General features: G+C 43.4%; 1 protein-coding gene across 4 annotated transcripts in view; it reads right to left on the bottom strand.

Annotated features, from left to right (window-relative positions):
- The window catches only part of sh3kbp1 (SH3-domain kinase binding protein 1), a 41,362-nt gene that overhangs the window by 19,518 nt on the left and 4,522 nt on the right, over window positions 1-17,322 (bottom strand). For 2 of the 4 annotated variants that reach the window (XM_040126340.1, XM_040126341.1), the window contains exons 2-4: window positions 17,073-17,214; window positions 8,301-8,458; window positions 148-262 (exon numbers count right to left, since the gene is read on the bottom strand). In XM_040126340.1, the coding sequence (XP_039982274.1) occupies window positions 148-262; window positions 8,301-8,458; window positions 17,073-17,076 (277 nt within the window). In that variant the 5' untranslated portion in view covers window positions 17,077-17,214. Of the gene's footprint in view, window positions 1-147; window positions 263-2,303; window positions 2,351-4,533; window positions 4,594-8,300; window positions 8,459-17,072; window positions 17,215-17,322 lie in introns of those variants that run through there. The other 2 variants (XM_040126342.1, XM_040126344.1) reach the window with 2 other exon arrangements.

Here is a 17,322-nt window from a genome sequence, read left to right as displayed (position 1 = left end):
ATCGTTTGCGGTAGAATGGCGAGGAATACTTGACCCAAATCCTTCCTCGCACTAATAGGATCTTTGTTTGAGCCGGAAGACTTAACGCTGCCTAATGACTACAATGTATGAATGTACGGTATGTGTCTCTGTGTGAGAGTCGGGTACCTTTCCTTCCCGGCCGTACGCTGGGGTCGGACACGGGGCTGGCCCTGCCATTTGCCAGGTCTGATCTGATCATGCTCGCCTGTCCTCCGTCCCTCTTCCCTTCTTTCTTTATCTCCTACAGAGAGAGGCAGAGGAGAGGATTAGAGCGGGGAGGAGAGGGGAGGAGAGGAAGGATGTTGGGAGCGATGGTATGCTCAGGTGAGGAAATGTAGGTGGCAGACACAGAAATGATGACAGAGAATGACGGGGAAAGTAGGAATGAAGGGGAAATCCAGTAATGAGAGAGCGTCAAAGCTGAAAAATGTAAAAATTATCACCTTATTAAAAAGTTAAGATGACACTCAGAGTGCTACTTGACTGAAATCATAAAAATATAATGACTGCACTCTTATAACATCATTTCCTACTTCAGCTCTTAGATGACATAAGTGATTATCGTTTAACAAACCAAATAATTCAATTTTGTCGGCAAAAATCATGACAAATTTTTTGACGACTACGCTGATGAAACTACCAAATAAACTATCAGACGCACCCGATCTGTGTGCAGCCCGATACTGGTCTAATTAAGCAAATGCGGCCGATCCGCATGAAACGCAGTTTCTTTGTCAATGTCATATCACAACTTCAGTGGGTCTGCTGTCACGTGCATTCAGTCAGTCACTGGAGTCTTAGCTGCTAGTGCCACAGCCATCCCTGGTAAGAGAAAGACTTCAGTTAGTTCCCCGCGGTGAGGTTTACAGATTTTAAGATCTTTTTAGATTCGGGACACTGGTATCAGAGCAAGAATCGCAATCAGCAGATACCCTGAGTCGAAGTATATAAACCTTAAGGTTCTGAGGTTCTTTGTTATGCAATAAATCCTGCTTGTGTTTTTGGTAAATGCAAATCAAGCTTGCCAAACTGTATCTGTTTATCGGCCACCTTCCTCTGTCCTGCGCAGTGCTGCCAGATGCTGCTGTGGACCAGCTGTGTCTGATGTCAGTAACCCAGGTGACCCTCGAGCGGCAAGAGCTCGTAAACCTTGCGCAAACACAAACACGCAAAAACCAAACTGCCCCCCTCCTTTCGCTGCTGCAGTTTTTCCCCTCCGTCCCTGCTAACTAACTCTCTGTCCCCCGTGACTTTCGCTTGCATAAAGGAATCACAAGACGGCATGCGAAACTGATCAAGAGAGCCGGAGAGAGACGCGCAGACTGACACACCGAGCGACAGAAGAATCCACAAGCTCGCAGATGGGGAGACAACAAACAGGCAGACGCGCAGACATTCACATTCACGTCCCAGAAAAAACTATTCATGGCGGTTCACATCTCCCCACCACAGTCATCACGGCACTGTTTCATAAGCCCTGGCCTGTGGCGAACGTAGCTCAGTGAAGCAGACGGGCCCAGGCACGCTGACTCACAGAACCTCACCCCTCGCACACGCTCTAGTTGTGTGTGGCCTCGTGTGGCGTGAAAGCCTTAATGAGCCACGGGGATCCAAAAATATCAACAAGAAGAGACGTTTCCTAGACAACAACCGAAGCTCGTTTGAGGCTAAGAGCCATTTCAGGCGCTACAAAGGCGGGGGACTGCACGTAAGGCTGGAGTAAGTGTGATTTTCACATAAACCAGCCTAAACTAGAAAATCTGGCGCTCAGCGGAGAAGAAATTCACATTCCCTGTAGTATAGAGGCCAATTAAAGTCTGACGTGGGGTGCGTGCGCTCCTCTGCCTACAGGGAGTGGTAGATTAGGAAGTAAGGACTGGACAGAAGTCGTCCTCTAAACCGCAAACATTTGAGCACCGTGCCTTGAGAAGACAGGACTCGCCAACATTCGATTTCGTTTCCGGAAGGCTCAGAATGACCACAGAGACGCCAAACCAACGGTCCCGTACAAGAGGGCTGGGGAGTTACGTTTCAGGCCCTAAAACCCGAACAACGAGCTGAAAGAGGCTAAAATGCTCCACCGAGGTCACCTTTCCCTGACATTTGGTGAGTGCACTTTGTTAAGTAGGCTAATGCAGCGTTAATGTAAAACCAGGAAAAAACAGACATTGATTCTGCGGCCAGAGTGCAGAAGAGCTGACTCGAGCTCCACAGGCGGCATGCCTTCACGCACTGCAACAACAGGGTCCAGATCCACACAACACATTCATTCAGAAACTCACATGCACAGGCACAGACCCGAAGACCGACTGGTGAAATGACACCCCCGCTCTTTTAACTTGGAGAGTCCACACCGCACAACCAAACCTACGCAAAAAAACCCACGGCAAGTATTTGTCAGCCCAGATCTTCCCTTTTTTTTTACGAGCAGAGGTGGTGTTTACTCGCTGTTTGGATTTCTGCTTCGCCAAGAGCAATGGAACATAAATTCTTGGGAGAAAAAAAAACGTGAAACACATCTGATATCTACTAAGGCTGCTTGTTTAATTAATTGACATAGTTGAGCTTGGAAGCAAGGACTAATGAATGTGTGGTTTTGCAGAAGAAAAAGCTATCTGTACTGTTCTTGGAGGCCTTTGTTACTACTTGGACTACATTCATGCTGTACTGCAATTACTCCTGTGGGGATATGGAGGTAACCCAGCGTTAAAGGAAACCCAGCTGAAATGAGGGGAGGAAGACAACGTGATTTGTCATATCTGAACAGGAAACACCTGCATTATGTACAGAGCACTGTGTGTGTGCGTGCGTGTGTGCGTGCGTGTGTTTGTCCCCATGATGTGTACAAGCCTGACACCAAAGTATGTAGTTTACACTGCGCTGCTTTAATGCTAAACACCGCTTTGCACGGCCCCTCTCGCCCGACCTCTGACCTTTTCTCTTCTCCCAGTCGGAGATAATGCCAAGGAACCAAAGGCACTGTAGCGGCTACACATCCACTGTGTGGGACTTATTAGTCTTGGTTGCACCATAATATAAAAGTAAAAGTCAGCGAAAACAGAGGGTGAAGAAGCAGAAGGAAACAGAGAGAGCTTATGCTAGTAATAAAACATTGTGAAATGCAGAGAAAAAGTGATGCTAAAATATGAACCCCCTCTTTTCATTAACGCCATCCTTATTGCGCAACTCTATTCACCAGTCGAAAACACTTACACAAGCTTATTGTGAGTTAAAAAAGAGAAACAGAATAAGAACAGAATATTAATCTACAGCCGTTACTAGTTAGTTAGTTGCAGCTCTAGTCTAAAGGTATGGTTATGTTCAAACGGGGACCATCCATTTCTATAATAAAAGCTCTAAATTTAGAGAATTATACACGATCAAATTTAAAAAAAAAAAAAAAAAAAAAGTCAACTTCAGCATGCCTTCTGCTAAATTTAGCAACTGTTCAGACATCTGCAATGACTTTATTTCTCAAAAGCGGCCAGCAGCAGCAAATCCGGTTGCACCACGAGGAAGAATGCCGACCTCGACTAACGGAGCATTTGATGTCAACGCCGAGCATCTGAGGCTGATTTGCAGTACCTGCTGCTCTCCTTCACGCAGGTCAGATGACTACAGCAGTTCCCATAAACAGGATATTATCCACCTCTGCTAAGAATACGTAGGGACAGTCATGCAGAACGAAGTTTCGTCTGCATCTTTCTTTTCTTGGAAGCAAAATCCCAATAGAGTTGTCTCAGATTTGTCTGTTCATAACGGTTTTTGAAAATCGGGCTAATTATTGCTGTGCTTCATCCCAAAAACATCACGTCACTGAGCTGACCCTCCTCTGGTCTCGGTTAAGAAACAAACACGCCTTTCAAAAAAGCTTTGTTTCATCGAGAATGTTTGATTCATTGACTTCCACTGGTAACAGTCAGCCCCCGCTGAAGGGGGCTGCTTGCATACCATCACTTCCTGTCGCCTTTTTAACTTGTCTATCCTCACCTCTCACTTCCTACATACACACACACACACACACACACACACACACACACACATTCATCAGCACGGCGAAGCTTAATGTCGCTGATTCCCACAACTGCAGTCTTGTGACAGACCAGTTTGGTATTACTGCATTACTCACAGTCTCCCTCTGTTTCGTTCTCACACACACACACACACACACACACACACATATATACACACATCCACGCAAACACCGTCAGTGAGCCTTCACGGGCCCATTGTGCGGCTCTCTGACAGTGAATGAGAGCTGTCACATTCAGTAAGCACAAATAAAGCCTGGATGCACAGCCAACCACCTGACAACGGACGTACTTCTTTAGCACTGTCAAAGTGTGAACCCTGCTCTCTGATGCCTTTAGCTTGCAGGACATTTCTACTTCCCCTCATGGTACAGTGAACAAGATACTTCCCTCTTCCGATCACTGCAAACACACTGTTTTACCACTATACTGTACATTTCAAAAAGCGTCCACCGACGTTGCACATGCCTGGATCTCTTACATGTATCTACACCGATATGCTCTGAGCAAACCAGCAGACCGGGATTGGGTTGCACCGGCTCCTCGTAATCCATTGCAGAGTTCGTGTGTGAAGTAGCGACTACTAGCTGGTTTCAAATTAGTGATTTACTAACCTGGGTTGCACCAGTAAAAACTTGTGAAATGTCTTAGCTAGTAAATACAGTATGGTGGAAAGTAGGCTGACTCAGTGCGTGTACTCAAGTAGTGTACTTGAGTACAATCTTTACGTAATTGTACTTTGCTTGATTAATTCCATTTTATCCTACTTTATACTAATACTCCACTTCAATCCAGAGGCAAATCTTGTGCTTTTTACTCCACTACTTTCATCTGGCGGCTACTCGTTACTGTGCCGATTCAATTTATCAATACGAAATACAATCAACTAATAAATGTTGATGTGTTATTATAGAACACGCTACCGAGCCCTTTATAAAGTAGTTTAAATTAATTTTACCAGCCGCAACATCAAAGCAATGCTAGCAATGCAAGATAATAATATACTGTATACGATTCTGAAATGGGCCCCTCTGCACTATGAGTACTTTCGCTTTTGGTATTTTAAGTTTATTTTGATCTTAATACTTATGTGCTTTTACTTAAGTAAAATTTTACTTTTTTATTATTACTATTTTTTCTAAAGTAAAAAAATCTGAGTAATTCTTCTACCATGAGTAGTTATGTAGCGTTGAAAATCAAGCACCATGAGCCATAACTTCCAAAAATGACAGTTTTAGTGGTGTAAATAACATTAAATTTAACTCAAAATCAAATGTAAATGTAAGCATGACTTTGCTTTGTTCATATATGCGTACATGGGGAAATGTTTAAACTGAGCAGGAAATGTTAGGTATCAGGTTAAGCTAACCTAACCGATGCCATGTAGTCATGTAGCCTAGCTAACATTATTGGCATGTTTTGTAATTGAGGGTATGTTGTGTTGTTTTTGTGAAATGAATCTCCAGTTTATGTTGTTGTTACCCAGCATTTTTATAAAAAAAACATATTCCCTTTTACTTCATTTATTCTTTAATCTGAATCTAGCAGGCTACGTTAGTTTTGTCAGTTACTTTAGTGAGGTAGCTACGTGACAGTTTCACCTGGCAGTTAGTGGCTAAAATAACGAAATTATTTATCATAATCAAATTATGATCTGGTTTACACATCACATCATTATTTAGCGATGTGTAAATGTCCACTGCGTAAACACTTCCGTTAAAGCCAATACAGATACTTAATCCAGTCTCTAACGAAGAGGACATATGAATGAAGCTGCAAATAACACTTATTTCCATTATGGATTACTCAATTAGTCTATTATTTCCTCGATCAATCGATTTATTGGTTAGTCTATAAAATGACAGAAAATGGTTAAAAAAAAAAAGGTCCATCTCAAGTTCCAAGATGTCTTCAAAATGTTTGTTTTGTCTAATCAACAGTCCAAAACCCAAAGATATTCAGTTTACAATCATATAAGACAAAGAAAACTAGCAAATATTCACATTTGAAAAGCTGTAACCAGTGATTGATTAATGGGCATTTCTGCTTGAATAACGACAATAAATGTCGATTAATCGATTTATTTGAGTGGGACTAAGTACAGGGTTGGGTGTAATGATTGAAATTTGTATGTATGCTTGGATCTATAACTGAATTTAGTATTTATTGTATTTGGAACTTGCATTTGTATTACATGAATTCGTATTCTTAGTGTTACTGGTTTTTTTGTACATGGCCCCTTGACAAAAAATGTAACTGTTATTAAACTATCACTAATCATCTCAGCTCTAATTTCAAAATCTAAGATAGAAGACGTTGGGTGTAAGGGCGGTGCAGTCACAGTTTCAGCCGGAACCAATCATTGTGACATAATTTGCATACATATGTAAAGTTAAAGTGGAAAGAAAAAGGAACTCGTGAGATGAGAATGAACAAGATTACCACACATTTTTGTTTTTTATTTTTTATTAAAAAAATTTTTTTAAATCTTTATCCAACACTAGAGGCCCCTTGAACTCACAGGTGAATGTCACAAATGTAAGATGGGAAGTACATGAGGATGACACTTGAATGTGAGTCAACATGTTACATAAGACTTACGTGATATGATGACATACACTGTGAAAGGACACACATTTGTCCACTGTTGGGGAAATTCGGTAACTATCACTTTGGTACCTATGGTTCTCTGGTTGCGTTAGACCATCCTAGGTCATGTTGAAGACACTGAACAGGGCAGTTTTATTGCAATACTGGATTTACAGGATTGTTGCATTAATGTGCAAAACCTTGATTAGGCAGTTATTTAGTTCACTGAATTAGCAAAAAACAGACCCATGCCATTTTAACAGTAAACGTTTTACTATAGCGCAATGCGTATCGATTATGTGATATCTTCAATCACCTGCAGTATACCACGATCCACGTCATGTGTGTGTGAATAAAGCCATGTGGATTCCTTAAACTGTGTAAAATGACGTGAAACCAACCAGCTCAACCTGCCTCAAGTTCAGATTAAGGGGGGGTATTCACGTTACAGCGGAAAAACAAGGGTCTTGCACTGATGCGTTGGTCGGCGCAGTATTAACTGCTCCGATCCTCCAGGGGCGCCGTACTAAACGGCGAATATCCGGCTAATACATTGCAACTTGCCAAATATACTGAACCTTATCAGCAAAACGTTCACACAAAACATATATTTTCTAATAAAATATCAGATCTTGCAGTTCATGGTTATGTTTAGACTGTCACAGCACTTGGTTAAGGTCAGGGAAAGATTGTGGTCTGGTTTAATACGGGAAAAAGTCACTTCTGTGTCGATGTACATTTAACCAAAACCACGATCTTTCCCTGATCTTACCCAAAGTGCTTTTGTTGCCTAGACCTAACCGAGTCTGAATCCGGACTCCGGCACCTGATGTCACAGCTTTGCACACCCACCATCCACCATCCACTACCTCCTAACAATTCCAGTGCAGTTCATAAATCTAGCGTTGCGTACATTAAAAAAAAGAGACTGCCTCTGAAAACAATCTGTCACATTAAGAATCACATTATTTGAATCACACGCTATGGTTTTCCCACACACCACATCTCAACCCAGTTGAACCATTATGGAATATTTTGTTAGACACTGCTCTCCGCAACCATCATGAAAACACCTTACTGAGGTATTTTCTGTTGGTTTTCCCACTAATGTATCATCCGTTTGTATCTTATTTGGATATTAACATCATGTGTGCTATATCAAAAAGAACACTTGTGACAAATATTTGACAGAACCGTTACTGGTTGAAAATGCAGTAGGCTTGCTTTGGTTTCCAAAGGGGGTATGAGAGAATAAAACTTGGGGCACCACTGACTTAATCTCTTCTTACCTGCAGCTTCAAACAATCTTCGGCGGGGTGTCCCTCTGCCCTCACACTGACCTCATCTTCTACTTAATCTTAAATCAAATCCCAACCACAAACTCAACCTTAAAATAACCTAATTTCTTAGTCTCGTGTAATCTCAGCTTTAACTGTAAACCATGTTTCACCTTACAAAAAGAGTCTAAAACGGAAGCAGCACAAGAAAAACCCACAAAAGCCCTCGAAACAAACCATGCCACAGTGGCATATTGGAAACTGCATGTTTACTTTGCTGCAATGCATGCAGAAGCTCCTGTGGGTTTATGAAGCATGCAAGAGACTGAGAATGTGGAGAGAAAATTAGGTTGGGGAGGGGGGGGTGATTGTGATTACTCACCCTGACAAAGTTATCTGGGAAAAGCCCCCTGCGTCCGCCCAGCTCTCCCTCCCACCATCCTCCATCGTCCCGCCGTATGTTCACGATGATGTCACCCACCGTCAGGCTCAACTCATCGTCCTGCTGAGCCTCATAGTCGAACTCCACCACGGCCTCCACTGGACACAGAGGGCCGGAGACACATAGAGAGAATGAGAAAGACGGACTTAGTGTGTTACAGCAAGCCACAATAAAAGGTCAAACGGGAAGTGCAGAGGTTTCACCCCTGTTCCATTTTTTACTCTGTGATTTTGAGATTGAGGATCACGCCAGTTTTATTTATTATGAATTTTCACATCAGAACACAGTTTACTCTAACCTGCAGAGATATAAAGTAAACTGTATTTAATTTCCCTTTGGTGCAGCTCTGACTCTGATGAGTGTTTTCCTCAAAAAAAAAAAAGAAAAAAAGAAGCCAGGATTCAAAAAATGGCCAGCTCTCAAATATGCACAAACAAAAAAACCCCCCAAAAAAGTCTGGAAAAATCTTTGAGGCGGAGATGGAATTACCTGCACTGTCATAGCTGAAACGGTAAATTCAGCATAATGTACATTTCCACTGCACTAATTCAGTCAGTCAGTACAGCCATGTAGTCATATTATGCTCACAGCTCTGCTGCTCTGAGACGCACTTTTAAAGAGCTTTCACTCACTAATCAAAGGTGCCAAGAAGAGCTTTACTGCAAACAAATTAAAGTTATGACTACATTCAGCGCTTCTCATTAAGATGCATTGTGTGTATCCTCGAAGTCTGAAAACATGTTGAGTGCATTTACTTTCCTACAAAATGAGACTGTCCACTCAAGAAGAACAACAGCGTCAGCCAGCGCAACAAAACGAAACGTGTCCGTGTTCAAGTGACAAAGCCCTCTAGTGGGGTCACTAACACCTCGAGAGTCGCGGAGGTCACATGAGAGTCGTTGACCGACCGGGCCATCATGTGAGTCCTCGGGGTCACGTGAGTCGTGATGCGAGTGGGTGTTCAGCTGCGTGTGAAGGGATCTCGAGACTACATTGTAAGTGGCCGATAAGTGGTGTCGTAGACCACGTCCTCTGCTTGGTGATGGTTGCTCCAGTCTGACTTAAATGTGCTTCTTTCACTCATCTTTCAAAACAACGGTCTTCTCCGGCCCAGAAGGTGTACATTGCTGTCCTCAAATGAGTGTCCCTTGCCCTGCGGATGTAGGCGGACTGCTGAGTCCTGACTTGAGGAGTTGGCTCTCCTGTGTTGCGCCATGTGCTTGTGAAGCGGTTGTTTTGTTTCCCCAGTGTACGAGTCTCTGCATTCGACTCTACTCTACATTGCTCTGCTTGTGCCTGGGTGTTAAACCCAAAACCAAATGTTTCCCTGAAACCTAACCCGGCTGTTTTTGTGCTTAAATCTAGCCAAACATTAACCATAGTGTTGTCACACCATGAAACGGATTAATTTTTTCAGCAGTGATGTGTCAAGGCTTTGGAGAGCACAGGCCCGAGTCATCCTGCTGATAGTGGCATCAGATCATGGACAAATGACGTACTTGGTCATCTAATATGGAGAATTTTGTTACATTAAAAAACACTCGCAACAAACATCAAACATGAAGTCCTGCAAAAACTCCACATAATACATTTAATTCCAGTCAGGTGTACTTAGCTGTACTTTCGAGCAGTATTTGATCTACTGTCAGTGGAACTGGACCCTTCTTGCAGATGATGTGTGTAAAAAGATTCAAGGTTGAAGGTTTCTTTTTTATTGTCACATGTCTCGTTGCAGTGTGCAACAGCATTGAGACGGTGAGACAGTGAACTCCATGATTAGAATAAAAACACAAGGTTGTAAACAAGGTTGAAGGTCACAATCACAGGTAACGGTAACACTGCCATGAGGTAGATCGATAAAACTGGACTTGACATGACTTGACCTGTCCTGTCAAGTCTACCAGGAAGGAGAGAGATCGTGCCCTTGGAGTCACTTGACGAGCTCCAATGTGAAGTATCTGTACAGGAAGTGTTGAGTTTCATTAACAGTAGTTTGACACTGATCAAAAGGATGGCAAAGTAGAATTCAACTGGCATTCGTTAATGAAAGAAAACAGCGTTTCTTTTAAAAAAAGAGTAGACTAGCGAGTATTATGTGACTAAGTCTTAGAATTAGTGCTCGGGAAATGCGCATTTATGTTGAATTTATATATTATAAATGATACATTATATATTATAAAGACAGCAGGTAAACACGGAGGAAGTTTTGAGTTTGCATTAGCAGCAAATATCAGCAACGGCAAATTAAAACAGAAGCAGATTAGAAAAGAGGAAATTGTCTTAATGAAATGTGGTAACATTTACTTTTAAAAAGGGAAATTAGTCAAAAAGACCTTTGACTGATATAAGCCTATTTCAATAAAACCCCTTAAAGTAAAAAAAAAATACACTATTTGAAAAAAGCACATAGAAAACACATGCAAACGTGTCTTTCCCTCACTCTAAACGTGACACACACCATTTCACACACAAAGACCTTGTGACCGTTTGTGCAGCTGCAAGGTCTTGTAAAAACGTACGTGAGTGTGTCATTTTACATATAGCTTTCTTAGCCCTAACCCTATGCACATACACAGACACCTTCAGACACCCACACACGTGCATGTTGGCCCGATCCTTTCCTAAACTGTGTGGGCAGCTAGCAGCGGGGTGGGCTGGGGGAGTTTCGGGGGTGGGGTTACCATGGGAACAACAGTATAAAGGGGTAGCTATGACTCAGACACACTGGCATCCTCCCCAAAAGGATCTCTGCCTCACACACAAATACAGTATGTACAGCACAAAATGCACGAAAAAGTCACAATTTCACACACCAGTGGACCAACAGGCGAAAACCCGAACCGACTGCACTAACCAGAACAAGACCACAATTCTTACAAAAGCAGATGTTTTAAAGTGGAAGGGAAGTAGGAAGACTTCCACAAGACATGAGCACTAAGCAGACAACGCAGACAACAGTAGTCCACGTTGGCCTGCTGCTCGGATGGGGAGGATATGATTCTGGTTTGAGCTGACTGGAGAGATTAGCTGCAGACAAGACAGTGACGTGGCGTACGCACCATTTTCCGTTTTCGCTCTCCGTTTTGATGTTTGGGGGGAAGCGGCAGGCACCATGAGAGTGGAAGTCGTAGGTTCTTCGTCAAGGAGAATTACCGCCAGTGAACTAATAGCTTACGGCAGTTGTCTTGCAAAGCCCATTACCGTACATCCGAGTGGCGCAATAGGACAGCGCGCACTGCGGTCCCCCACCCGAGGTCAGTCAACAACACATAAACCGGTGAAGAAGATGACAGATCGTGGGTCACATATCAGTAGGCGGGAACATTGTAACTTTATTCCGCCTCGACTTTCTGTATAAAAGGTATGAACAGAGAATGGGGGGGGGCATTGTTGTTCTGACTTTAACCCGGCAGTGGACTTAGTCGCAGGGCTGAATCCAGCTGCAATATAACAGCAATATAGCGGGACCTCTGCTTTCTAAAGGGGCCACAGGGTGCAAAGAAGGGTGCAAGTCAAAAGTGGTACAAGGTTAACACCAAACAGGCTCTGTCTGCTGTAAAGCTATGCAGAAAGAGTGGAAACCGAGCCCTGCAATAGCTCAACAGTGGATACGATTTTACAAAGCAAACAGTCGGAATTTATTGTCTGTGTGATGTGCACAGCATGAAATTATCAGCACAATCTGAGGTACCGCGACGGTATTTAACCTGAGTATCTCCAATCTACAGCTTAATACCTCTCCTCCGCTACATTTCAGAGGGAAGTGACACTGATATCTTTCACATCAATATATTTATCTAACAGCTATATTTACTAACACTTTGATTTTTGCCCACAAAAACACGATGCATTCTTATAGTTTAAAGGGCCCTGCATACACAGACCAATGTGACGTGCTATGTGGGTGATTGCTCAAGTTGGAGTTGTGCAACCTGGCTATACATGCCGAGATTTACATGAGATCACCGTGTACTAATAAAAATTAAAGTAAATCTTCTGCTGCAACAAAACTAACAGGGGAGCACCCGAGGTCCCCCAAAAGTATATGTATATTTTTTAATCTTGTGGCACAAAATAATAACTGCTTAAATTATTAAAGGCTAAATCTGGTGATATTCTATATTTTTCCTACAGTCGACAAATCCCACGAAAAGTCCAGAATAAACAATGAATCAGTTGCTGTGTATCCAAACCCTGATATAGCTTATTGCCCTGTGCCACAGAGCGCCATTGTTTTCAAAATAACACACAAATGAGCCACACCGTTGCACTGGGTGACATCTTCATTCCACCTTCATTACAATGAACACAGCCACTTTAGTTTATTTTGACTCAGTCCCACAAAAACCACGCAGCTGCCCGAAATACTCACTAGCTCAACAAATCCGCGGCTGAAAATAGTCGAGAAAATGTGCTATTTACTCCAGTTCGAAGAACTACAGTACTTGTCTGTATTAGGAAATGACAGAACCTATTTTAAAAATGAAACTCTATATTTATGACAAGTTTTAAAGATTCATATCTTCAGTAAGGAGCAATGGGTTTGAGGCTGATTGCCTAAGACCAGGTAGGGAAGCCAAAAAAGTAGTGAGAGACGGACTAGCACCATGTTGGTTTTCCATCTTTTGAAGTGATTGGTTGACAATAAGAAAAAAAATCGACTCTAGGCAGCCTTATCCTTTAACACCGAATCGAGTTACTACACGTAATGCGAGAGGAGTCGTTCTGTCACTGTATTGGTAGAGCCCGTAGAGTGGCATTGCTTCCCTTGACCTGGGATGCACCGGTACTTCGTTGCATATTTAGACTGTATCACAACGCAGACAGAACGAATACGACAAGAATGCTTTTCAAATACCAGCAACGGCATGTGATCAGATGGCATTGTCCTGATAACATTCGGATGTCGACTGCATGTTAATGTCAGGGCTAACTACAAAGACAGCGACAGACCGGCTGAGCGCTCTAAGAGGCTTACTGGCATGTTTGAGCTCATCGTTGTGATTTCATGGCTTGTTCGTTCACAGCAGCTACATTGTGTGGTCTCAGTAGCTACGCATAATAGGCCGCTTGGTATGTGTTTCTAGCAAAAATGAAAAAATCTCCGATTACCTCACTGTATGCTACTGGTCAGCGTCAAACAACAGAGAGGCAAAGTTAGCGAGCCGGTAAAGAAACAAGTCGCACATTTAGCGGCTAAAGAGCCAGATCTTTTTGCTCGGGAGTTGGTGGAGACTGAAACAGAGGGAAAGGAGAGTGAATATTTGACTTTCATACGTCGCGCAGACGCCGACTTGCTACGTGTCTGCTCATTGTGTTAGTAGGCCACTGTTTGCTGACACCCTAACAAGGTGCTCGATAACTAGCGCCAACGCGTTTGGAGCAAACGTGTTGGCGCTCTGGCAAGGTGCTGTCACAAAGAAAGTGAAAGCACCTTGCCAGAAATTTAAAATGTTTTACCTGTTTTACCCAAAAAATAAATAAATAAATAAAAAGAATTAGCCAATAGTTAGCTTACAGTTTGCTCGATAACACACTTTCCCACCAAGATATTCAAATTTGCCAGCTAGCTACCTAGCTTAGGTTCAAGAATATATTTTAAAAACATACCGACTATATTTTAATTTTAATTGTCTTCATTTATAACTAGTGTAAATCAAACTTGATGCTTAGCCAAGCTTGTATATCTGCAACGATTAGTCAGTTAGTCGATTGAAAAAAATTAAACACTGTTTTGCTAATCAGTTCATCCCTTGAGTCGTTTTTAAGCAAAAATGCCAAACATTTAATGGTTGCAGCTTCTTAAATGTGAGGATTTATTGCTTTATTTTTTTCTTACATGATAGTAAACTGAATGTATTTGTAATTTGGACTGTTTGTCGGATAAAACAAACAATTTAATGGCATCACTTGTGATTGAAGATTTTTCACTGTTACCTGAGACCTAGTTACAGAACAAACAATTAATCGATAAAGAAAATAATCATTAGCTGCAGCCCGAGTACAATGAAATATAATGACACAACTGGGTCATTATATTTACTTGACTTGTGTGTGCAAGGCTAAAAATGATAGATGTGAGGCCTTGAAAAGACAAGGGACAGAATGTTTGAAAGCCTGCAGACAAAACAAAACTCTCACACAAGTGGTCAAGAAACGTACCTAGACCCATACAGTATTTAAACCCATACAGGAACTGAGATGAGCCTGTGGCGTCCTCTGAACAGCTGCACTCCTTTGAGATAAGGGGGAAACTAGACATACAGACACGCTGATCTCTGGTGAGCCGTGCCTACATTTCACTGGTTCCTAGCGAGCCAGTGTTTAGTCGTGGGTATGTTTCGAGTGCTGCTGCTGCTGCTGCTGCTGCTGCTGCTGCTGCCGATGATGTCAAGAGCAGCTGTGTGTCTCTGTCTGTAAAACATTCACACTGGACCGGAGCCCACTGGAAGTCAAAGCCACCCACTCCACAACGGTGGATCAGATCACAGACTTCAGCAAATTCTCCCACATTCAAGGAAAATGCCAGCCGTTCCCGGCTCATCACGCAGGTATTTTGTGATAAAGGGTTTTTCATTAACTACACTCCCGCAACCTGCATTGACTTCCCCGTCTAATTCCCAGCTCTCCCATTTTGCAGAAGGCCTTTTGACAGCAACCAGACAGGAATTTTTGGTGCATTCATCCTCGGGTTTTCAGTGTAGGTGGAGAGAGCAGCGGAGACAGCGACAGGCACAGCAAAAGTAAGAAAGACAGTGAGAGTGTTTCAGTTTCAGCTGAGAAAAGCGAAACATGTTTCTCAGCTGCTTCGTATTCCTTTTCTGTTAGGACTAATGTTGATAAGTTCTTTAAACATATGTTTCTCCCCGCAGGACAACTGTTGAATGTTTCTGCAGAGCGGTACGACTTGAAATAAACCCCTTTGCTCCCGATTCCGAGGGGGGGACTGGAGGTCACGGTTATAGATCTCCGACAATGTTTTTTTTCTCCTTGGAAACTGAAGCAACAGCACAATTAGAGAAAGCTGTCCACTGTAACCGTGGTATTTTCGTCCTCATTTTGTGCTTTATCTACAGGAACAAGCAGAGAAATAACCAAAGCAACAAATGGACCCAAGATTGCAACATGCCTTACCGCGAGCTGTTTATGGTCCAGCTTTCAAGGGCCGGTTTAATTTATACCAACATTAAAAATGACCCTCTTATCTTTCAATCAAAGTTTTTATTATTCAACGCCTTGCACATCATCTCAATACTCCCAGTGGCCACTTTATTAGGTACACTTGTACACTCCCTTGCGATTCAATACAGCGCCTCTGCCATTAAGTCTACTTTAATGACGCCTATCATGCTGTGTTAAATAAAATACATGTTTTGGCACCTGGATCATAGTTAGCGATGGTGTCGTACTGGACTTTCGTCAACTTCGAATCACCTCTCAATATCATGTGGCCCAGTACAACAGCAGCTTTAAACCATGACCTCTGTAAATCACATAATTGAATTTGCACATTTGCGCCACCGTCACAGGAAACTGAACATCATGGAATCCACAAAGATAGATGTGGATGTAGTTTTGAACTACAGTAGGTTGTACACGTGTGCGTAATAAGGAGGCCAGATTTCGAGTGTGGATTTTGAGGTTAATAATGTGAAATGGAGGATAGTAGGCAACTTGGCCATGAACATTTGCTCTGATTGTCGTGGACCCGCACCCATTCAAAAGTAAGGCATTGAAACTACGTTTAGGTAACATGCAGGAAATGTTAAATTGCCCCTGGTAATATCCATTTAAGATTATATTTTAACGTAGTTCAGTTTTAATGTCGTTGTAGCTGAACTACAACGGTCCATACACACGCAGGGGTTCCTGGGCTCCCGGGGCCCCCGATGATCCGGGGGCCATGGAGTGGCTGCCTGCTGCTGGGAATAGAGAACAGCTGAAACTAATCACCGTCCTCAATATTGAACAGCGTTCTCTTGCTCAATAAACCATTTATTCACCTTGCAAAATGGAAAGTCAAGTGCTCCTTTGCAGAGCGATATCAAGTTGTATGAGTCCAAAGCAGTGCATGAGCCAGAAACAGACACAGAAAAAAATAAGGCACACTGAGCTAACTGATTGCTCGACTGTCAAAACTGCCCTCACTCCACTTTCGTGCGTTGTGTGCAACAGCGCAGTGCTGTGGGTAACGATGGCGATGGCGAGGGGGAGAATGGCACACATCAGGGCCCGTTTCGTCCGCTGAGACGGAGAGCCGGAGAGAGTCAAGCCCCGTGCGGCACCACGGGCGGACAGACGGAGAGGGTGAATGTAAACGTGTCAACATCTGCAACTCATCAACGCGATCCCGCTGCCTTTCCCGGCAACGCGCCGCCGCCGCGCCGCACACCCACGCGCGGCTTCCCGCTCGTGAATAAAGCGTCGGGAGAACGTTGCGAAAAAACAACCGGCAGACGCGGAGCCAGAGCGGTCGCCTGCACGTCAGCTCGGCCGGGCACCGAAGCGACGTCGGCGAGGCGAGGCAGGGAGGAGAGGAGAGGAGAGGAGACGGGGAGGACGTAGAGAGGCTGACCCCGGCGCGCATCTGGATCGGGCGTTTTTATTCCTACCCGTCCAGATGCGCAACGGCGCTGGAGGCGATTTTTGGGGGCATACTCCAAATAAGAAACAACAACAACAACAACAACAACAAAAGGCGTTACGTCTCACCCATTTATGTCTCCCGGTGTATCGGTATCGCTCCTGCAGGCTGGTTGGTAACGAGGAAGGTGGTGGTTTCAGGTAATAGAGGGGGTTTGCGCCGGACCGAGCCCCAGCCTCCTGCTCGTACCAGAGATCCGCTAGAGCAGCGCTGAAACGGGAGGAGCGTCAGATGAAACCATATTCCTTCCTCTTTTTTTTTTTTTTTTTTTTTTTGTCTCCAGTGACACGGCAGAGCAGGCAGAGCGAGCGCCCAGAA

The sequence above is a fragment of the Xiphias gladius genome, chromosome 5, assembly GCF_016859285.1.
Source record: "Xiphias gladius isolate SHS-SW01 ecotype Sanya breed wild chromosome 5, ASM1685928v1, whole genome shotgun sequence".
Classification (NCBI taxonomy): Eukaryota; Metazoa; Chordata; class Actinopteri; order Istiophoriformes; family Xiphiidae; genus Xiphias; species Xiphias gladius.
The sequence above is the reverse complement of the archived record's forward strand: the minus strand, read 5'-3'. Positions and strand labels throughout refer to the sequence as shown.